Raw genomic sequence first — 25,098 nt, 5'->3', positions numbered from 1 at the left:
CAGCAGTATGCGCAACAACAACCACTTTTCTTCCGTGGGCTTGGCTTTTCAGACGAGTCACGGTATTGTGTGTCAATTGTGGATGGAAGACAGTGTGTTTACAGACGTCATGAGGAACATTATGCAGGCCCCTGTGTCAGACAGAGAAATTGATTGGTGGTGGTAGTGTAATGGTTTTGGGGGGACATCAAAGCTTGTTTCAGGAGTGATCTGCTTGTCATCCAAGGTAATCAGACTGCACAGCGTTATGTGGATAAAGTCCTGAGACCCGTAGTGGTTCCTCATTGCTTCATTGCCCCATTGTTTTAATGCCTGCGTCAGGGCAAATGAAGGACACACAAGATACTGACAGTGTTTAAAGGGGTGACCTTGTTTGACCTTATCTGTACCACTCGCATTTGCTGATATCCAACTTTTTCAAAACCATAATATATAATATATATATCATTGCTTATTACCCACATCATCAACTGAAAATGATTTTGCATCTAAACCTTTGTGTTTTGTCACTCACATCAAAATCCGTTACGAGTTTTCATTGCTGGTCAGTATAATAATGGTTGGTTGTATCAGTTGTGTGTAGTGAGTTTTACATCAGCTGTGTGTTATGTGTAGTGAGTTTTACATTAGCTGTGTGTTATGTGTAGTGAGTTTTACATCAGCTGTGTGTTATGTGTAGTGAGTTTTACATCAGCTGTGTGTTGTGTGTAGTGAGTTTTACATCAGCTGTGTGTTATATGAAGTGAGTGTTACATCAGCAGTGTGTTGTGTGTAGTGAGTGTTATATCAGCAGTGTGTTATGTGTAGTGAGTGTTACATCAGCTGTGTGTTGTGTGTAGTGAGTGTTATATCAGCAGTGTATTGTGTAGTGAGTGTTACATCAGCTGTGTGTTGTGTGTAGTGAGTGTTATATCAGCAGTGTATTGTGTAGTGAGTGTTACATCAACTGTGTGTTGTGTGTAGTGAGTGTTATATCAGTGTTGTGTTGTGTGTAGTGAGTGTTACATCAGCTGTGTGTTGTGTGTAGTGAGTGTTATATCAGTGTTGTGTTGTGTAGTGAGTGTTATATCAGCGTTGTGTTGTGTAGTGAGTGTTACATCAGCTGTGTGTTATGTGTAGTGGGTGTTATATCAGCGGTGTGTTGTGTGTAGTGAGTGTTACATCAGCGTTGTGTTGTGTGTAATGAGTGTTACATCAGCGTTGTGTTGTGTGTAGTGAGTTTTACATCAGCTGTGTGTTGTGTGTAGTGAGTGTTATATCAGTGTTGTGTTGTGTGTAGTGAGTGTTACATCAACTGTGTGTTGTGTGTAGTGAGTGTTATATCAGTGTTGTGTTGTGTAGTGAGTGTTATATCAGTGTTGTGTTGTGTAGTGAGTGTTATATCAGTGGTGTGTTGTGTGTAGAGAGTGTTATATCAGCTGTGTGTTATGTGAAGTGAGTGTTATATCAGCTGTGTGTTGTGTGTAGGGAGTGTTATATCAGCGTTGTGTTGTGTAGTGAGTGTTATATCAGTGTTGTGTAGTGAGTGTTATATCAGCGGTGTGTTGTGTGTAGAGAGTGTTATATCAGCTGTGTGTTATGTGAATTGAGTGTTATATCAGCTGTGTGTTGTGAGTGTTACATCACCTGTGTGTTGTGTGTAGCGAGTGTAATATCAGCGGTGTGTTGGGTGTAGTGCGTGTTACATCACCTATGTGTTGTGTGTAGTGAGTGCTACATCAGCTGTGTGTTGTGTGTAGTGAGTGTTACATCACCTGTGTGTTGTGTGTAGGGTGTGTTATATCAGCTGTGTGTTTTGTGTAGTGAGTTTTACATCAGCGATGTGTTGTATGTAGTGAGTGTAATAACAGTTGTGTGTAGTGAGTGTAACATCAGCTGTGTGTTGTGTGCAGTGAGTTTTACATTAGCGGTGTGTTGTGTGTAGTGAGTGTTACATCAGCTGTGTGTTGTGTAGTGAGTGTTACATCAACTGTGTGTTGTGTGTAGTGAGTGTTACATCAGCGGTGTGTTGTGTGTAGTGAGTGTTATATCAGTGGTGTGGTGTGTGTAGTGAGTGTTACATCAACTGTGTGTTGTATGTAGTGAGTGTTACATCAGCTGTGTGTTATGTGTAGTGAGTGTTATATTAGCGGTGTGTTGTGTAGTGAGTGTTATATCAGCGATGTCTTGTGTGTAGTGAGTGTTATATCAGCGGTGTGTTGTGCGTGTTGTATGTAGTGTATCAGCGGTGTGAGTGTGTATATCATCAGTGTGTTGTATGTAGTGAGTGTTATATCAGCGGTGTGTTGTGTGTAGTGAGTGTTACATCAGCTGTGTGTTGTGTGTAGTGAGTGTTACATCAGCTGTGTGTTGTGTGTAGTGAGTGTTACATCAGCAGTGTTTTGTGTGTAGTGAGTGTTACATCAGCAGTGTTTTGTGTGTAGTGTTACATCAGTTGTGTGTAGTGAGTGTTATATCAGCGGTGTGTTGTGTGTAGTGAGTGTTACATCAGCTGTGTGTTGTGTGTAGTGAGTGTAACTGTCAGACATCTTTGATCAAGTCATGTAACAATATAAGTGTTCCCTGTGTTGTCTTAACCTTTCTGCTTGTAACTGAAGGAGGAAAATGAGGACAATGTTTAAGAACTTAATCCAGTTAATTTAAACAACAACCAAAAAAACAAAACAAATTATCTTTTGAATTGATCAAAATCTTACATGGTGATATGTTTCACTTGCAAAGGAATCAGAAGAAGAGAATACATTATCCCTGACTGAATGGATGCTATGGCAAAACCGGCTGCAGGACACACAACTTGTTGATCACTCACAGCGCAGTCAGCATCTGGTGGAGTTGGTCGAGTTTCTCCAACTTCAGGGTGAGTAGAAGCATGTAAACAGCTTATAGCCACACACAGTAGGTGAACTTGCTACTCATCAGTACTAACAAATATCTACCTCCATACAGTAACCTGTAATACCCAAATTTACTTTATTTAAAAAATATTCTTTAAAAATTAGCTGATACCTAATAACTTTAAATTTCGAAAATTGTAAGAGAGATTATTTTCTAGTAATAGTTGTATCATGAATAATTTGGAAACACATTACCACCCATAAGGAAGTATATCAGTAGATATGATGATCTTAAAGGACTATTGAGGTGGATTTATCAACTTTACATTTTTTAATCAATATGGCATGATACAACAAAGGGTGTCAGTTTATTACTTTGATTGTTCAGTCCCGGTACCCTTCCTTGCACAATATGGAGTTGTGGAAATGGGACAACAAAGGGTGTCAGTTTATTACTTCGATTGTTCAGTCCAGGGACCCTTCCTTGCACAATATGGAGTTGTGGAAATGGGACAACAAAGGGTGTCAGTTTATTACCTCTATTGTTCAGTCCAGGGACCCTTCCTTGCACAATATGGAGTTGTGTTCAAAGTGATACCACCCTACTCCATAACCAATGTCTTGATATTCATTTCAATATTGCCAGACCATGTGTATCAAGGAAACTCAATGAAAAATACTGCATGCAGCGCGTTATAGTACCTTCAGTTGATGAGGTTGGTGCAGGGTTTAGTAACATTAGTTGATGAGGGTTATAGTAACTTCAGTTGAAGAGGTTGATACGGGTTATAGTAACATTAGTTGATGAGGTTGATACGGGTTATAGTAACATTAGTTGATGAGGGTTATAGTAACTTCAGTTGAAGAGGTTGATACGGGTTATAGTAACATTAGTTGATGAGGTTAATACGGGTTATAGTAACATTAGTTGATGAGGTTGATACATTAGTTGATGAGGTTGATACGGGTTATAGTAACATTAGTTGATGAGGTTGATACGGGTTATAGTAACATTAGTTGATGAGGTTGATACGGGTTATAGTAACATTAGTTGATGAGGTTGATACGGGTTATAGTAACATTAGTTGATGAGGTTGATACGGGTTATAGTAACATTAGTTGATGAGGGTTATAGTAACATTAGTTGATGAGGTTGATACGGGTTATAGTAACATTAGTTGATGAGGTTGATACGGGTTATAGTAACATTAGTTGATGAAGTTGATACGGGTTATAGTAACATTAGTTGATGAGGTTGATACGGGTTATAGTAAGTTCAGTTTATGAGGATGGTGCAGTTTTATACAAGAAAGAAATGTCTCCAAAATTATGTTACTCCCAAAATACAATGAACCTAAAATTAATAATGCTACCCAACCGAGCTTAATCTGAACCCAACCCAAAATCTTTTTTCAACCATTTTCTCACATGACATCAGAAATACAATATCAACTAGTCCTACGGATGCTTGTTTAAATGCAAGGCAATACAAACATGAATAATGATAATTTTTCCTTATCCTGACTCATGCTCTTTTGCTTGTCTTCTTCTTCTTGCGAACATAGTGGAAACACTTGAATCTCCTTAATTGAAGCTCCCTTCAATGTAAAATCACTAATTAGTACTCACCACGAGTTGCTCCCCTTTAATCCCTTTGGCGGGAAAGGTGTCGCCACCCTACACCTCGTGCTTCACTCTCTCCTTCTGCCCAGTGAGCAGGATGTGAGAGCGCCTGTGTCTCCTTATACAACATATCCTTTGATATTTCTTAGTTTATTACCTCTTATAGTTTACTATAGAGGTATAGCTAGTATCCTTCAGTAATTTGTATTGATTATTTATCGTATTTCTACTGTTTATTCACGTTTATTCGTGATTGTTCAGCTAGTATTACGTTGATGAAAATCTGTACTATTTGTAGATTACGTTTTTCTGCCTCAGATCCGCATGTAATATGCCCTAGTTGTTCTACGCCGTGTGCGTTTGATTCACGTTGCAGTTATTGCATTAATTTATCTAATTCTGCATTTAATAAATATTATCTTTGCGTCTTAAGACGTGCTGCAGATAGGTCCGCGCAAACAAGGGCTAAATATGGCTGATACTCCAGATACTCCATCTAGTCAGCTGCTGGCGATCGACCCCCTACCGTCTGGTGTTCTGCTAGAGACCCCATCGGAAGAGGGACGTGGGACGCAGTCCGTCACCTCTAAGAAGCGACCGGCCTCCCCAGACATCCCGTCATCGCAGCTAAAGTCCAAGAGGACCTCGACGTCTTCTCAACGCAGACTTCGTACCCCCAGGGCAGCGTCGACATCCAAAGGAAAGTCTACGAAGACAGCGAGAACCTTCTCAGCGAGATCGTTCCAGCCCGAAGAAATGGGCCTCTACGATGACCAGCCGATTATCATCCCGACATACGGCACAAGAAGCGACCGGTGTCAGCGACAGTGACTTCAGCGCCAGATCTCCATGCAGCCTGATGCCTCTACACTGATGTCAGGCGTTATTGCTGTGGACCCCATCATTAACACCGCAGAGAAGGCTCAGGCGACATCGTCGCCAGACCATCCCTGATGACCTGATGCAGCAAATTATGGCGATGATGGAAGACCGATATAGACTGCAGAAGCAAGGACCGAGCCTTGAGCGAAAGGCTCCAACGTGAACAGCACCCCAGAGGCACCCCCGTCAACGTAGCAGCCAGGGCGATGTCACCTTCGCGAAGGAAGGCACGGACCACCTCCTCGAAGGACCTAGATGTACAGCCTTCGCGAAGGCCTTGGCGGCGGGGATAGATCATCACCCTCGTCACTTTCATCCCAAGATGTGGACTCGGACCATCAGACATCACGAAAGCCTTAGCGAAGGTCTTATCGTAATTCCCCGGACGGGCCTTGAGAGGAAGCTTCGCGAAGGCATTCGCGAAGGGCAGCTGAATCAGATCATCATCATCTAGAAGGACATCGAGGGACTACACAAGAGCTTCGCGAAGCCATCAACGTTCTCCTCACAGGTCACCGAGAAGATCAACCCATAGACATAGATCACCTAGACGATCTCCTCCTCGTTCATCACCACGTAGATCACCTTACAGGTCACCATACAGAGCTGCACAAGCATCGCCGGACGTAGAGACAGAAGCACGCAGTCCAGAGCAGCACCAACCTCTCATCAATGATGATGGTATAGAGGATGATGGAGGAGTTATTTTCTCCGATGCTGAGATACGGTATTGGATGGTCAATAACCTAGATCTCTCATCACCATCTAAAAATGGCAATGTGGCGCAGACATATCTGATGAAAGAAGACGATGCAGATGCTATCACACTACCACCGATCGACCCGATTGCAACAGTCCCACAGAATCTAGATGCAGCATTCCACAAAGCCACGAAAGTTCAGACACCACATCTACCAAACTTTCATGCCAAGAAGTTTTCCACGCATAACATGGACCCCTTCTTCAAAGCTCAAGACATCGATGAGAACTATAAGTTGATCAGCGATGTCAAGTACAAATTACAAGATTGATGATGCAAGTTAGTCCAGATAGAAACCATGGCCGAGGCGTATGTTTTGGTTCAAATAGATCTAGAGCGATCAATGAGACTCTTATCACCAGATTTCGTGATACGACTTCTGAGGATGATAGAATGATTTATTCTGCCTTACTTATGCAAAAGAAAGACCAGCAGTTCCTAACAGATCATCTTACATCTATTTCAGCAGCACTGACCTTAGCTCGTCGTCAAGGCCTCCTCGCTTCCTGCAACTGGGGTGAGAACTTTACAGCCCCACTGTATACAGCCCCGTGGTCTTCAACATCCATCTTTAACGGAGAAATAGACAAAGTTTCCAAGGAAGTCACTAAGGATTCCAGAGAAGTCCTTATGATTAAATCGATGGACACACTAGCCAGCGTCATTCGACAGACTTCACAAAGATACTCAGGAAGATCTAAATTCACGGGCCTACAGAGAGCACGAGACAGGAAGATAGCCAGCTCTAGAGGAAAAGATTCTTTTAAATAAGCCCATTAGAAACAACTATAGAGGAGGATCAGGAAGAGGCAGGACACCCAGAGGTTCCCGCAACTATAAACGCTGGAAGACAGATTCGGAACGACTGGAGTCTTCCACCCCCAGCCGTTCCAGTACAACCATCTCAAGTGGGTGGACGCCTCCAACTATACTGGGAAAACTGGGGAATGTTACAAGACCCTTATGTCTCCACCATTCTTCGTCACAGATTTCGTATCCCACTAAAGGCCAAGCCTCCGCTGACAGTCAACCCTCACAAGTTCGACTTACAGGCACAACAACTACCGAAGTTAAGAGAGGCTGTTACATCACTCCTAATAAAGCAGGCCATAGAAGTACTAGACCAAGACAACATAGAACCAGGTTTCTACTCCCCAGTTTTCCTAGTTCCCAAGAAAAACTCCAAGGAAAAATACAGACTCATCTACAACATGAGCTTTTTCAACAAGAACTATCTACGCAAACCTCCGAAGTTCCGCATGATACATTTACCTCAGTTACGGCAGTTGATTCGCCCCATGGACTACATGGGCAGTATCGATCTACAGGACGCTTACCTGCACATCCCCATACACTCCAAAGCCAGGAAATACCTACGGCTTACTTTAGACGGGCAACATTACCAGTGGAAAGTGCTCCCATTCGGAATATCATCAGCCCCCTGGCTTTTCACGAGGATAACGAAACCGATTATCACCTATCTTCATCATCAAGGGCTACGCAGTGCGTTTTACCTCGACGACGGGATACAAGTAGATCAAGATCCACAGCATCTCAAACTACAGTTAAACTACATCATAAAGCTACTAACACAGCTAGGATGGTTAGTAAACTTACTCAAGTCGGACCTAGTACCGTCACAAGACCTACAGTTCCTAGGCATTCGATTTATCACAAACCTCAACCGTATCGTCGTACCAGAAGACCGTTGGATCAAGATCCAACAGACCATCCCACAATGGCAGAGCCTCCTAGGTCTCCTCACATCAGCCCAAGACATGACAGTCAGAGGCAGGTTACAGTTACGTCCCTTACAGGTCTTCATCAATGCACATCTCGACGATTTACAGCCATTCAGTCTACCAAAACATCTCAGACCTCATCTACTATGGTGGACAAAGAAATCGAATGTCTGCGAAGGGATTTGTTTAGCAGAGCAGGAATTCAAAACCCATCTATATGTGGACGTGTCACTTCAAGGTTGGGGAGCTCATCTCGCCAACCAGACGACATCGGGATTATGGAACCAACAAGAAAGCAAACTCCATATAAACATCCTAGAGATGAAAGCTGTAATCAGCGCCATTCTACATTGGAGCACATTTCTACAAAATCGCACCTTATGATTCATACCGACAATTCCACAGTGGCGTTCTCGTGAACAAGCAAGGCTCAACGAGATCACTGAACCTTTTGAACTTAAGCTTTCAACTATTCGATCTAACCCACGATCTAAATCTACAGATCAGAGCAGTTCACATTCGGGGAGCCAGAAATGTACTAGCAGGCCAGCTCTCTCGGCCTCATCTACCATCACCGACAGAATGGATGCTCAATACGGAAATATTTGCACAGATAATCAAGCCGTTAGCAGCGCCGCTAATAGATCTATTCGCCACAAGATTCAACAATCAGCTACCGACATTCGTGTCACCAATCCCAGATCCACAAGCTTGGGAAACGGACGCTCTAAGTATATCATGGGAAGGCCTCAACGCGTACGCGTTTCCGCCGCCAGCAATAATACCCCAAGTATTACAGAAAATCAAACAAACACAAAGTCTACAACTCACTTTGGTCGCGCTCTACTGGCCAGCCAGAGTATGGTTTCCCATTCTAATTCAAGAAATCGGTCAACCAGTATTAGAGCTCAAACCTGTTAATACATCCACACACGAAACAGGTGCACGGAAACCCAGAAGTTTACCAACTTCGCATTATGGACTGTATACAAATGTGTTTAAACAAGAGAGATATTCTACCAGGGCGGCAAAGCGGTCACGCGCGACACTTCGACTCGACTCGTAACTTGTACGACGACAAGTGGCACAGTTTCGAAAATTATGCAGCTAATAAAGGATTTACAGCGAGAGATGCTTCACATCCTCAAGTGGCAGACTATTTGTGTTACCTGCGGCAAAACAAACATTTAAGAGGTTCGACGATATCAACATATCTTGCCGCGCTTAGCTCTGTGATCACTATGAGAACGGGTGTCAAGCTGACAAAATCTCCAGAGTTACTGGCCTTACTACGTGCTTTCCGATTGGAGGACCAAACCCACCAGCTTGGGATCTGAATATAGTGTTACAACACCTCACTAGTGAGGCCTATGAACCTTTGGAATCGACAAACTTTGAATTTCTCTCACAGAAAACACTATTTATACTATCTCTAGCCACTGCAGCAAGAATATCTGAAATTCACGCTCTGGATTACGAGAGGATACAGTTTGATGACAATCAAAACATAACGCACCTGGGATTAAGATGGGATTTCATCGCCAAAAATCAACTACCAGGTCAACCAGACAGGTTATTCCATGTACCTGCGCTATCCTCGATTCTCGGATCACAAGATACACAAGACTTATCACTGTGTCCAGTCAGAGCTCTCAAAGTTTACTTCTGACGATCCAAAACAAAGGCGAAGATTTTTCAAAAGATTATTCATCCCCTTATAATAGCGAATCAAACAGAAGTCTCACGTACTACCATATCTATTTGGATAAGGACTGTCATGCCAGCCTACAAGGCAGCAGGCTTGGACCCACCAACAGCATCAAATCCATGAGATTAGGGCACTGGCTTCCACCCTCGCCCTGCACGGTAACTGTTCTTTGAACACAATTATGGAAGGATGCTTTTGGAAATCTAACATGGTGTTTCCATGCGAATCACTACCTGAGAGACATCACCACAGAAAATGTCTCTGGCATTCACCATTTTCGACCTTTTGGTCCTCGGCTCAACAGCTGACAGTCCCTCGTGAAGCGTTAAATATTATCATCACAAGTTTAATATGTATTATATACATAATTTAGCTAGCTTATAACTCTAAGGAGTTCTAGAGCTATGTATATATTTACCTTAGGTTATTCACCCCTAAGTATATATTGACATTATGTTTAGTTGTACAGCGACTCTATCAGAGTCACTTATATATATATATAATATATGTAATGGTTTTTCAGTATATATCAATGTAATACCCATTTATGGCATTATATAACCTATGGTTTATATACAGGAAATATCCTAAGTCAATGCCATCATGAAGTTCCCATACCGGTTATTACAGTTATATTTATACAAAATCACTAATTATAAATCCAAAGTATTCTATTACTCCCTCCCTCCGTTAATCAAGTAAACTGGGAAATAACATGTAATTTTTAGAGTAAAATTGATATTTTATACTTATCCTGACTCATGAGGTCAGCCCTCCCATCCTCCCCACATAACACTTTGGATTTCCCCGTAAATTCAAGTGTTGGGCTCGCAAAATCAGGAGAGAGTGAAGCACGAGGTGTAGGGTGGCGACACCTTTCCCGCCAAAGGGATTAAAGGGGAGCAACTCGTGGTGAGTACTAATTAGTGATTTTACATTGAAGGGAGCTTCAATTAAGGAGATACAAGTGTTTCCACTATGTTCGCAAGAAGAAGAAGACAAGCAAAAGAGCATGAGTCAGGATAAGTATAAAATATCAATTTTACTCTAAAAATTACATGTTATTTCCCAGTTTACTTGATTATTTTGTAAGGATATGAAAAAGAAAATGGCAAAATAGTATAAGTTTTCCTTATCCTGACTCATGCTATATTGCTTTTCTCCCTTTCCCTTTCGACGGTTACATGGAAACTTGAATCCTTTTGTTCCCAAGAACAGTCAAAATTCACACACCCATCTGGAGCCCAACTTTCCTGCCAAAACCATCTCACGTGACCTGAGCCAAGCTCTCCTCACTCTCTCCTTCATCGGACGGTTGGGCGGTTTCCTGGATCCCTTTTACACCTATCCTTTATACTTTCAGCCAGAATTTCAAATTAAGGCCGTGAATTGTATTTTAGGACATTATATTATCATAATGATGTATTTATTTATGGAAATTATGGCTAATTTCTGAGGTTTTCACACTCTGTTTCAGTTGACTGTTTCAACATGGTGGCATGTAAACAATGCAGGTTACACATTTCAGTGGCTTATCCGCACCCTGTGTGTTCTTCTTGCGTTAACACATCATGTTCTCTTGTTTCACATTGTAAATATTGTGCGCATTTATCAGAATTTGCATTTAATAAAAAAAAAATCCTAATCTCTTCTAGCTCTTTTCTCTTAGAATCTATCAATTCAAAGTCAATAGAAGTATTGCTATGTTCTAAATCTGCACTTTCAGTCTCAAGATCTTTATCTTTTTTATTTCTGTTGCGTTTAACATAAGAAGAGTATGAAATTGTCTTACCGTGAATTTCCATAAGCAAAATTTCAAAAAATAATTGATCATTGATTTTAAATGTAACTTCTGGGTCTGAGTGTTTTAGGTCAGAATCGTTCACATCATCATATCTATTGGCAACATTGACCTTATACTGATTGACAACATTGGTAATTACCTCTTTAACTGCATCAACATATACTTTGTCTCTTAATAAAGAGTTACGGTATTAAATTTCTAGTAAGTATTCTTTTGTTCTTCCTCAGTGAATCTGATATTAATGTCAACAACAGAATGATCCGTTCTATAACCCAAGCTACTGCTAGGATTGAAAATATACGGACAAAGATTTTGTGAGACTAGAAAGAAATCCAGACGAGCTTGTTTTATTGGAGATTTTCGTCGCCAGGTGAATTTTGAAAGGCTGGGATTATGGTCTCTCCAAACATCAACGAGATCGAGCTCCCTCATTATATCTAAAACCTGATTTCGAGCATTAGGATCGTTTAAGTGCTGATAATTGAATGTATCCAAGGGAGGTTGGAGGGTTAGGTTAAAATCACCAGCAACAACATAAAAATCATTACCAAATGAGATAATCTTGTCTTTACACAGGGTGTACAAATCTGGCTGATCAGTGTTGGGACCATATAGGTTAACAGGTGTGAATCTTCTCTCACACAGGGTAACATCCAAAATCAATAGATTACCATTACCATCCCTGAAGATATTGTTAACATTAAGATCAACATTGGTATTGAACAGAACAGCAAAACCTCTTGATTGGCTATTGTTAAAATTAAAACAGGCTTCACCTCCCCATTCACTTCTGATTAGCATCTCTTTAGATTTTTCAAAATGAGTATCTTGAAGAAAGTAAATTGAGTAATTTTTTTATCTTAGTAAGTCGAAGGCATCCTTTCTCTTGTAATGATCACCCAGACCTCTACAGTTGATAGAGCAGATTGACAGGTCATGCTTTGATACCTTACTATCCATGAGGGTATATGAAAAAAGTAAACAAATATGATCTATCTCGGTCACACACACAATTATCACTCACACGAACATACAACATCACATAAACAACACACGTACAAATTAGCATATTGCTTTCTGGCATATAGAGTTATGGCTCTCACAAAATTAGTAATTTTTCCATATCCTGACTCAAGCTTAATTGATTGTCTTCTTCCTCTTGCGAACTATAGTGGAACACTTGAATCCCCTTTTGAAGCTCCCTTAAAAAAAAATCACTCACCCCAGTTGCCTCCCTTGAAACCATCTTTTGGCTCGAAAAGGTCACATGATCGGCTATGCTTGTTCACTCTCTCCTTCTTCGCCCTAGTGGACAGTTGTGAGAGTGCCTGGGTCCCCTATACGGCATATATCCTTTGAATTTTAGGCTTTTATACTAAATTAGGCTGTATAAGGGCTTTATCAAGGATTTACCAACAATATGGTTTGAAATTTATTCTAAATTTGTCCGTTTTTTCACGTTGTTGACAACATGTCTCAACTTGTTTACATTTTATGAAGACTTGCATTTCTTGCAGGTTTCGATTGTCGGCTGCTGATCTGCATTTACTATGTCCTAACTGCACTTCTATATGTTCTTCCAGCCTCCGCTGTAAACTTTGTCAGCATTTATCTCAAATTGAATTTTGTAATTATTTATATTCTGTTCATAGACGTGCCAAGGACAATTGAGACGGCAGTTACTAGTCATGTCTCAACAGGGTGAATGCGTTAATAACCGTGGGTTATTGTCTGTCGAGGTACATCATTCCAGTGTGCTGCAGGTGACGTCTGCAGAGCAGAGAATTGAGGGTTCGGCCTTAGGAAAATATCTTCTTCGACTCAATAATCCTTGTCGCAGTCTAAGAAGACCAGGACGCTGTCTGCTGCAAAGACTAAGCCGTCTTCAGAAGTCTACAGTCAAGTGGGGGCAGCAAAGAAGTCGAGGTCCTTTGCCGCAGATATCAACCCATCGGACGAAGCAGACGTTTACAATGAGCCGCCGATCCTCATCCCTGAAGTACCGGCGAGAAAGAAGACGAGGACTTCTTCTACACTGATGTCTGCAACTATATCAACGCAGTCAGACGGCCTATCTGCGCAGACTGCAACTACCAGAGAGGACAGGCAGTCCTTAGATGACACCTAAACATTGTCAGATGCGGCGTCATCTGTACAACAACAGCAGTTATCAGCGCAGACCTTCAACCCGGGCATCTTTATGCAGCAGTTTACCCAGCAGATGATGGACCTGATGGAACGTAGGTTTGCTCAGGAGAAGACTGCAGAGAAGCAGACGAGTCTGCAAGGAGGACGAACATCGTCTACACCTCAGCGGGATGAAGGACGCAACCTGCGTGAAGAAAACGTTCGTGAAGGGAACGCCCAGGATAACAACAACGGCCGTGACGAATCTCGCGAAGGCATTCACAGAAGGACCACTGGTGAAGACACTCTTGGAAACAACAACCGAGACAACACCTGCGATGGCATTCGCGAAGGAAACAACAATTATGAAAGAACTCCTGCTACAGACGAGGAGCATTCGCGAAGGCATCGCAAGATTATCTCCATCCTCGGACTCAGACAATCACCAGAGGTCTACGCGTACACCACGCAGAAGAAATTATACGCCTTCACGAAGGCATACAACTTACAGAGACAGGTCACCGTCGCACAGATCCTCGGCAAGATCTTCATGGTCGTCACCACGCAGATACAGATCACCTAGTACATCTCCAATTAGGCATTCACGAGTGCCTACGCGCAGGCTTACACAAAGATACCCACCTAGAAATCAGGACCAACAGCAACGACCTTCGGAACGAGACACATCGAAACCGGAAGATGATGGAGGAGTCATCTTCTCCAATACAGAGATCAAATCATGGATGGCTAATGGTCTGGAGCTTGCATCACCATCTAAAGAGAATAATGAAGCCTACACGTACATGATGTCTAACGATGATTTTGACACGCTAACGCTGCCACCCATAGGTCCGGTACTGGGCGTCCCAGACAACCTCAGCTCAGCCTTTAAGAAGGCAACGAAGTATCAGAGTCAAAGCATTCCACTGTTTAATGCTAAGAGATTTTCACTACATCATATGGAACCATTCATGAAGGCCCCAGAAGTGATGAAAACTATAAACTCATCAATGACGCTCGCATCAGGACTTATAAAGTGGAGGACAAAAAGCTAGCGCAACTAGACACAACCACTAGACGTACCTTCTTCGGATTAGCCAGGTCAAGGGCCATCAACGAAACCCTAATTGCGAAATTTGCAAACTCTACATCTGAAGAAGATCGGATGATCTACTCAGCCGTACTAACCCAAAAGAAAGACCAACAGTTCATGTCAGAACATTTAGCGTCTACATTGGCGGGATTAACACTGCTACGAAGACAAGGTCTACTATCATCTTGTAAATGGAAGTGAGAAGTTCACCAAGTCGCTATTCAGAGCTCCATGGGCAGCAACAAATATCTTCGCAGAGGAAATTGAGGACGTGGCTAAAGAAGTTACGAAGGAGTCCAGAGAAGTTATGATGATGAAGTCCATCGATACACTGGCCAGCGTTATCAGACAGACATCACAGCGCTACTCTGGCAAATCTAAATTTGCAGGAATTCAGAGAGCTAGAGACAAGAAATATGACAACTCTACAATAACTTTTGTGTATTCAACACAATCGGTTATTTTAAGGCGCTTCATTGAGACTGATGACTACAGTCTACAAGTATCAACGTTAAGCAAGTATGGAACTTCAGCTGATCATCTGTATAAAATGACGACTGCATTATCTTCAGTGAAGATGAGAAAAGTCACAACAGCCAGGGAAACAGTCTACCTACATCGATATTACGCGGCGAAATCTTTCACACGTTTTCCACTCAGCCTACTATACACGTGTTCACTCGTGTATTCCAGGAAGTTACGAACAAGGCTGAGTGTTGATGAGAGAAATCAACGACTGCACAAGATTTTACAAGGATCCTTTTCCTGCAACACCGGTGACGTCACATCGCGGGAATCTGAGATGAATCAAATGCTGCAATCTGATTGGTCCATGAGAGACAACGCCCTGTGCAGAAGTCAGGCACACCTCACGTGTCAGGAAGTTATCTACAATCGTAAACAACTGTTCAACGTGGGAGGAAGGCTCCATTTACAGTCCAGTTAGCAGGGTACAGCGTGATTTGACCGTCTTCACGGGTCATAAGGACCTTACCTGTCAGCAGTTTGAAGATTGATAATCTGACGAATTGCAGCAACATACGTTTGACGATTTCTGCTCGAGGCAGCCAGTCTACTATAATTAGACTTCACAGCGATGGCAATTCCAGTACATCTAGTGACGACGAATTATGCATCATCACTGCACTTGTGGCGATTCTGATGACAAGCCCTTTTAACATATTATCGGAAGATTGAAGAAATAAATTTCAAGTCATGTTGCCAGAACCGGAAATGTTGCTTCGCTGCCATTACGGACATGGCAAGGGTACCTAGAACGTAGGATATGAGCAGATTTATGGGAAGATGTTCATCTCACCGCAGAATCGCATTGTCGTGTCAAAGAATAGTTGGATACAAGCATGGTATCTCAAGCACTACTCTGTCCGTTACCACTACGAGAGTGGCAGAGCCTACTCGGTCTCCTCACGTCGGCGCAAGACACGCAGAGGCAGTCTGGATCCATTCGTCCTACCAAACGAACTGAAACCATACCTATTATGGTGGACACAGAAGTCGAATGTCTGCGCAGGAACCTACTTGGCAGAGACGGGATCAAACACTCATCTCTACGCAGATGCATCCCACCAAGGATGGGGAGCTCACTTAAACAACAAAGTGGCATCGGGAAAGTGGTTGAATCAGGAGCAAAAGGTACACATTAACATGCTAGAGTTGAAAGCAGTCATAAACGCCTCACTACACTGGTCCAGCATACTAAGGAACGCTCAACTGATGATCCATACGGACAACTCCACAGTGGCGTTCTACATCAACAAACAAGGGTCAACAAGGTCAAGGAGCATGTTGGACTTCAGCTTTCAACTATTCAGCATAGTAGACAACCTGAACATCGACATAAAAGCGTCACCCAGAGGCATTCAAGGACATCATTTGGACAATAGGATCCCCACTGGTAGATTTGTTCGCAACCAAGTTCAACAAACAACTACCAACATTCGTCTCTCCGGTCCCAGATCCTCAAGCATGGGCAATGGACGCCTTGAGCATACCGTGGGAAGGACTAAACGCGTACACGTTCCCTCCACCGGCACTAATACCGAAGGTGTTACAGAAAATCAAAATGACGAACAAGTTACAACTGATTTTGGTTGCGCCTTACTGGCCAGCGAGAGAGTGGTTCCCCAACCTCATACAAGACATAGGAAATCCAATCCTACAACTTCCAAAGTGGCCAAATCTACTGATTCATCCACACACCAAGCAAGCACACAGAAACCCAACTATGTTTCAACTACACGCATGGAGCGTATCACGACGTGCTTGAGGAAAAGAGGATATTCCACCAGAGCGGCCAAAGCAGTAACTTGAGCCTTATGCAGATCAACCCGTAACTTGTATGATGACAAGTGGCAAAGTTTTGAGAAATACGCTCGGAATAAAGGCTTCACTGCAATAGAAGCAACACATCCTCAAGTGGCGGAATACCTTTGTCATCTTAGACAGACAAAACGATTGAAGTGATCTACACTCTCTACATACCTAGTGGCCTTGAGCTCAGTTATCATGATGAAGACGGGTATAAAACTGACAAAAGTACCAGCGATACTGGCACAACTACGCTCATTCAAGTTGGAAGACCAACAACGAAAAATTCAAGGCGCCCGCTTGGGATCTCAACGTGGTTCTACAACATCTTACCAGCGAAGATTACGAACCACTAGAAAGGACATCATATGAGAAATTAACTCATAAAACACTGTTTCTCATAGCCTCAGCTACAGCGGCAAGGATGTCAGAAATTCATGCTCTAGACTTCGATCGAACAAGATTCGACACGCATCGTGACACAGTGCATCTGGGACTAAGATGGGATTTTATAGCAAAGAATCAACTGCCCGGTCAACCAGACAGACAATTCCATATCCCAGCACTTTCGTCGATATTAGGACCACAGGATACACAAGACCGATCCTTATGTCCAGTCAGAGCATTGAAAATATATCTACAGAGGTCTAAATTGAGGAGTCATATTGAGAGCCTAAAAAGCAGCAGGACTTGATCCTCCGCGAGCCTCCAATCCTCATGAAGTCAGAGCACTGGCATCCACGCTAGCTCTGCATGGAAACTGCTCCATATCAACAATAATGGAGGGCTGCTTCTGGAGGTCGGAGACGGTGTTTGCCAACCACTACCTCAGAGACTTGGCTACAGAGGACGTCTCCGGCATACACCAGTTTGGGCCGCTTGTTGTAGCACAACAATTGAATAAATAAATCTCACCCTTTTGTCACGTGACTTGTAAAAGCCAACACTCAACAGAGTACGGTTTTAGAGTCCATGCGCACGTCTAGGACAGGCTAGCATGAGTTATAGACCCGGTACTTGTAAGGACTTACTTGTACATGAAGTAAGGTCACTTCTCCACTTGATGCATGCATCAAGAGATGGAGTCGTATAAAACCCTCACAAAATGTCAGGAGAAGATTTCCAGGATAAATCTGACAAGCTGTGGTCCCCAACATTCATCAGAGGAAGCTGGAAGAAAGGACAAATGCCATTAGAAGTTCCCTAGGGAGGTATAAGGACGTAAATCAGCAGAAAATCCAGAGTGGCTTGACCCACCACCGTTTCCGTCGGATTCTACAAGCAATTAAGCATGAGTCAGGATAAGGAAAAATATGTAATTTTCTGACTAAAATTGATATTTTATACTTATCCCGACTCATAAGGTTAGCCCTCCCAACCTCCCCTCATGGCACTCTGGATTTACCTGCCAATCCAAGTGTCAGGGCTTGAAATAACGGAGAGAGTAAACAAGCATGGCCGATCATGTGACCTTTTTGCGCCAAAAGATGGTTTCAAGGGAGGCAACTGGGGTGAGTGACTTTACGTCCACTTTATTTAAGGGAGCTTCAAAAGGGGATTCAAGTGTTCCACTATAGTTCGCAAGAAGAAGAAGACAAGCAATTAAGCATGAGTCAGGATAAGTATAAAATATTAATTTTAGTCAGAAAATTACATTTATGACAAATGCCTTAATGGTACTTTGAAAGTCTTGAATACTCTCAAACAGTCAATAAGGGCATATCGAGTTCACCCGAGTGAGGGGAATCATTAACCGGAAGTATATGAGGATAATACTTTCCTAAAGAATAACTACACGGCATGGAAAAATGTTCCAGAAGGGGTTGGCAACCGTACATAATTACATATACTACCAAAATGAATATGGGTAATATTCATTATGAAATTAATCCTACTGATGTCACTGTCCCGTGAATAACACTGCTGGTGATGAACATATATTTCCGGGTGGAGAAAGTTGTCAGGATAACAGCATCTCCACATGGTCCGCACTTACCCAGTGTGACCATGACCGAGAGCAATAAATCCATTTTGTAACACTGCCACTTCTAGTTTGTTATGATGATGATATGCTTGTCCACACCTTGTAAACAGTTCGAAATCACATGTAATATATTCCGTGAATAAAAATAAAAGAGATGGATGTTTCAGACACACTGATATCGATAAAGATAGCATGAAATGGAATAAATTTTAAAGGCTAGTAGCTCCATCACATTTGAGACAGCTGAAACAAAACATCCTTTAGAGGAACACGTACAACACAAATCCATTTTGGTTCGAATAAAGGAATATAGCAACAATAATAACTGTTCATTGTAACGTCCTGGGCACAAAATATCCATACAGTTCCTGTGAACTGCAGTCTCCATTTCTCTGGTAAGAATATTGTAACATCAATGCTCATGGTTCGTAACAGGTCCATTTACACTTCGGGGAGTTTTTGGTTACAATATATACGTCAAAATTACTTTCTTGTGTTATTTATTTTTCCTTCCTTTTTAAGTTCTTTCACTTTGATGTTCAGGGTACTTCATTTCTTTTTCAGGACAACAGGGAGGTCTGTGATGACACTCTGTTTTAGCTCCCTTAGCTTAGGGATCACATTTCTATCTCTTGCGGCGAATAGGACCGTATTTCTGTCGAACATGTACATGAACTTTACGATAACTGGGAGAGGTCCGGGAACAGTTTGTCCGTCCGCCCGCGGCATGCAGGGAAGCCGGTGAGCATTTACGAACAGCATACTATGTACGGTGCGTTCCAGTATGTTTGAGGGAAGATTTCTTGAACTCTTGCACAGTTTCCACAATGTTTTCATCTGCCGACTCGGTTAATCCATATAAAAGGAGATTTCTCTTTCATGAATAGCAAGAAGTTTCGAGCCATTTCTTTGAATTTCTTCAATCTCCTTCCTGGGGTCATTTTCAACGCTTTTTATTGACTTCTTTAATTCCTTGATCTGAGTTTCCTGAAAGTTGATAGTTTGTTCCAGGCCATTCACGCGATCTGTAATCTTTTTCAAGTCCTCCGACACTTTGTTGCAAATATCCTTGGTTTGCCTGTTGAGCATCGATAGTAGCGTTGTTAGATCCACGCTGTTGGCGGCAGCCATGTTGTATGGGTCTCTGACGGTGGCGTGACTAGCATCCAAGTCTTTTGCCGTTTCGTCCGTCTTACTGTCCAGGTAGGCTTCGACATTAGGTTCTCTGTTGTCCTGATGGTTCCCTTTACCTTTTTTGCTTGTGGATTTCTTGGCATTTATTTTTATGAGCGAGGATTATTCAGATTATTGGAGAGCCAAACGTGAACAAGTCTTCAGCACTCGACGCACGCATGCCGGAAGTCCATTTAATAAATTTTGTTATCCCGTTTACGCAAGACTATGGAGTAGTCTCCTCTAAAGGAGGGGTCTGACTCCCAGAAGCAGAACAAGAAGAAGCCATCATCCTCTTCAAAGTCATCCTCATCAAAGACGTTGTCATCAAGGTCATCGTCATCGAGACGAAACCTTCAAGATCATCAGTGCCTGCTTCCAAAGTACGTTCATTCGCGAACAACCTGATGCCCGCGGACGAAGACGACGATTCGTCTTACTCACAGCCACCAGTTCTCAAACGAGAAGTCTTTGTGAGGTCCTCACAGCAGACGACTACTACACGGTTTGTCATGAATCGCAGAATCGTCATGCCACAACTACAACATCGGCCAGGGTTCACGAACCCTCCCGTTAGCAGCCAGTCACTCACGCCGTTCATCAGTCCGATCACTCATTGCCAGCATCCGCAGCCTAGCAACCCTTTAGCTTTCACGGATGCTACTACGTCTCCAGCTTCACCGGATACTCTCAATAAATTGTCTACTGCAATTGCTTGTCAGCCTACAGATGCTTTCGTGCAGCCCTTTAACCAGCGCTACTTCGTGGACCAGATTACCAGGAAGGTAGTCATGGCAATGTCACAGCAGTTATCCACGGAGATCCAGAGTCCCATCAGCCAGTCTACACCAACAACTTCCATTGCGGGCTCCATCCACACGTTCCGTCTACGTACGACGACACACATGAGGATCTGGACCCAACCATGTATGATGACACAGAGATTGAATCCTGGGTTGCAGATTGCTTGCCGATATGTTCACGAACTCATGACTCCAACTCGGCAGAGACCCATTGCATCAAAGATGACGATCTCGACACTTTGACGATTCCACTGATGAACTTCCCGCTTCACAACATGGAACCATTCCTCAAGGCTCCTAAGATAGATGAGGACTACTCACTATTCAGTGACTCCAAATCACGCAGTTATAGAGTCAATGACAGAGTCAATTGGCACAACTCAACCCAACTACCAGAAGGGCGTTCTTCAGCCTTGTAAGATCCTGGGCCATCAGCGAAGTCATGATCAACACCCTGCAGACCCCGAAAGACTGACCAGGAACAGATGTTTCTGTCAGCACTCGTCACTCAGAGGAAAGACCAAGAATTCATCTCGGACCACCTATTATGTCGTCAAAGTCTCCTAGCAGCATCTACGTGGCCGGACCTCTTCACAAAGCCCCTGCTACGCAAGCCCTTGTACTGCCGCAACATCCGGCAGCATCCTGCAGATGTCCAGAGAAGTGGCCATGGACTCCAAGGACAAGATGCTGATCAAGTCCATGCAGACAATGAACAACATGTACAGGCAGACTACTCAACGTAACCAGTTCCGGTCCAAATTTGCGGGAATTGGAAGATGTGAAGGATTTCGTCGTAAATCGCTCATCCGATTACTCCAGAGCTCACTCCGGCCAAGGCCGCGCCTCAGTCAACTTCCAGCCATCCCATCATTGAAGTTCAGGTTCGGAATGACTGATCCGTTCCAACCCCAGTCATTCCTGTACAACCATCAACCGTCGGACGACGTCTAGGCAACTACTAGGAGGACTGGAGACTACTAGAAGACGACTACGTCGTTCGAGTGCTGCACGAAGGGTACGAGATTCAGCTCAAGGTAACGCCTCCTCTCACTGTCAACCTGCAGGTGCACAGTTGACCGAGGCCATCGACTGCTTGCAAAGATTGCTGTAGAGATCCTGGATCAACGCAGTCTAACCACCGGCTTCTACTTTCCAAATTTCCAAAGAAGAACTACATGTATTTAGTCAGCATCGATCTGCAAGACGCCTACCTTCACATCCCCATACATCCAGCCTCGAGGAAGTTTCTACGATTCTTGTATCAAGGACAACACTACCAGTGGTCCTCCCTTTGGAATTTCCTCTGTGGCTATTTACACGTGTAACCAAGCCCATTGTTGCATATCTACATCAGTGGGGAATTCGCAGTGCCTTCTAACTAGATGACAGCATCCAGATAGCAGATCAACTCAGACGTCAACTGCAGTTTACGATGCATCTACTAATGCAGCTGGGCTGGCTAGTCATCCACATGAAGTCGGAACTAGAGCCATCACAAGATCTTCAGTTCCTCGGCATCATGTTCCCGACCATGGAGAATTGCATCACCATTCCAGAAGATCAGTGGTCAAGCATCCAGGCGTGTCTTCCAGATGCTCTCAACTCACCACTACTGATAAGATTGTGGCAGTGTCTACTAGGCCTCCTTACATCAGCACGAGCACTCACATGCAGAGGAAGATTGCAGTTACGACCGCTATAACGCTTCATCAGACCTCATCTCGAAAGTCTGCAGAAACTTTCCATCTCTCAGCACCTGAAGTCATATCTACTCTGGTGGATAGACAAGTCGAATGTCTGCGGCGGAACCTATTTGCAAGAGCTGGCCCACAACCTTCATCTCTTCATGGACGCATCTCTACAAGGATGGGGAGCGCATTGCAACAAAGTGGTCGCATCAGGAACCTGGTTGCCGGAAGAAAGGGCTCTACACATGAACCAGCAGGAATTCAAGGCGGCCATTGAGCCAGTTCAACACTGGGCACACCTGCTGAGGAATCAATTCTTTATGATCCACACAGACAAGTCAACAGTAGCCTTCTACATAAATCTACAAGGCTCAACGAGATCAGCACCGCTGCTACAACTGACGTTCCAGCTCTTAAACCTAGCAGACGACCTCCACCTAAAGATGAAGGCCTGCCATATTCCAGGGCAAAGAATGTCTAAGCCGATGCCTTATCCAGACTTGTCCGACTATCACCCACAGAGTGGATGCTGCATCCGGAAGCGTTCCAGCTGCTGACTGAAGGCCAAGGCCGTTTCCTCACAGATCTGTCTGCGACACGCTTCAATCACTGGATTGTGACATTCGTCTCATCGGTACCAGATCCTCAAGTCTGGGCTATCGAGGCTTTAGCCACACCATGGGAGGGACTGAACGCGTACGCGTTACCACCGCCGATCCTGATGTAATACAGATGTAATACAGCTCCTGGAAGAACCAACGCTGTGTCTACCAGATTGACCAAATCTACTGATCCACCCTCACAGAAGGCAACCTCACGGCTCCAGCTTCACACAACCCTGCTGGAAGAGTTTCGACCAGTTTGGGGTTTTCTGCCCGTGTTTGCTTCACATCCGCAAGAAGGAGAGTACCTGTGTCATCTGAGAGCTACTAGACACCTGAAGGGATCTACACTCTCAACATACTTGGCAGCGATCAGCTCCGTACCCACCGTGAATACGGGAGTCAAGCTCACCAAAGTACCTGAACTCGTCACCCTACTGAGGTCATTCAATCTGGAAGACCAGCAACAGAAGTTTAGAGCGCCAGCCTGACCTCAACGTACTGCTGCAACGTCTTACCAGCGATGACTACAAGCCACTGAGACACACTACATTTGAGCTGCTAACACAGAAGAAGCTGTTCTTCCTCGCAGTAGCTACAGCTGCTCGAATGTCAGAGATACACACCCTTGACTACGGACAAACCAGATTCAACCTAGGAGAGCATGCTGATGTCCACCTGGGACTTAGATGGGACTTCATAGCGAAGAATCAGCTGCTAGGTGAACCAGGTAGACAATTCAACGTCCTGGCATTATCTGTGATCCTCGGATCAGATGATGCACAAGACCTGTCCCTGTGCCCAGTCACAGCCTTGAAGAACGGACTGCTGCAAGGAGGAGGAAGTTCAAGCGTCTCTTCATCCCACTATCACCCGCCACGACTATTGAAGTCTCCCAAACAACGATCTCGTTTTGGATCACAGAGCTGTCATCCTACGAGCCTACAGAGCAGCAGGGTTGGATCCTCCCAGAGCCTCCAACCCACATGAAGTTAGAGCATTAGCCTCGACACTCACCCTGCAGGGTAATTGCTCTTTATCATCCATCACGGAAGGCTGCTTCTGGAAGTCTGAAACAGTGCTCGCCAACCATTATCTTCGGGATATCGCTACAGGAGATGTATCCGGTATCCACCAGTTGGGGCCCCTTGTAGTAGCACAACAACTCACGAATCCAGCCAGACTATGAGAAACTCACCCTTTTCATGTTGACTTGTTGATGCCAGGCTGGCAGAGAGTCTATGTTCCACTACTGTCTTACGGGATAAGTCAGTGCATGAGTGATTTAGACTCAGTTTTTGTAATAGCTCTTACCTTAACATATGGGTCGCCATTCAGTTTCGGTAATAGTCCTTACCTTAACATATTGACCGTTCCAGATAACTAGACATCGATGCATACTAGTTATCTAAAATCCATGAAATCTACACGATTTACTTCCTTATAAACTTAAGAGAAAGTGGTCCCCCGATTTTCATCAGGATGTTTAGAACGCAGTAGAAGAAGCCGTAAGAAGAGTTCCAGGGGATATATGATGCTATTTGATCTAACAGTCACAGTGAATCTCATGAAGCAATATAGCATGAGTCAGGATAAGGAAGAATATGTAATTTTTATGATAACATTGATATTTTATACTTAACCTGACTCATGATCTGAAGGGCCCTCCCAACTGTCCCCTCTCAGCACTATGGGCTTCACTGCAGGCCCTATTGTGGGCATATTCAGGAGAGAGTGAGGAGAGCTTGGCTAAGGTCACGGGAGTGAGTGAGTGAGTTTAGTTTTATGCCGCACTCAGCAATATTCCAGCTGTTTGGCGGCAGTCTGTAAATAATCATGTTTGGACCAGACAATCCAGTGATCAACAGCATGAGCATAGACCTGCGCAATTGGGAACCGATGACATGTGTCAACCAAGCCAGCAAGCCTGACCACCCGATCCCG

General features: G+C 43.6%; 1 protein-coding gene across 1 annotated transcript in view; it reads left to right on the top strand.

Moving 5' to 3' along the window:
• LOC124256052 (Fanconi anemia group M protein-like) overlaps nucleotides 1-25,098 on the top strand; it is a 77,491-nt gene that overhangs the window by 50,496 nt on the left and 1,897 nt on the right. The window contains 1 exon segment of the mRNA XM_046689981.1: nucleotides 2,722-2,857. Coding sequence (XP_046545937.1) covers nucleotides 2,722-2,857 — 136 coding nt within the window.

This window comes from Haliotis rubra, unplaced genomic scaffold (genome assembly GCF_003918875.1).
Source record: "Haliotis rubra isolate DU_JTF1 unplaced genomic scaffold, ASM391887v1 Scf116, whole genome shotgun sequence".
In the NCBI taxonomy this organism is placed as follows: domain Eukaryota; kingdom Metazoa; phylum Mollusca; class Gastropoda; order Lepetellida; family Haliotidae; genus Haliotis; species Haliotis rubra.
Note: the sequence above shows the minus strand (reverse complement) of the source record. Positions and strands in the feature narration are given on the sequence as shown.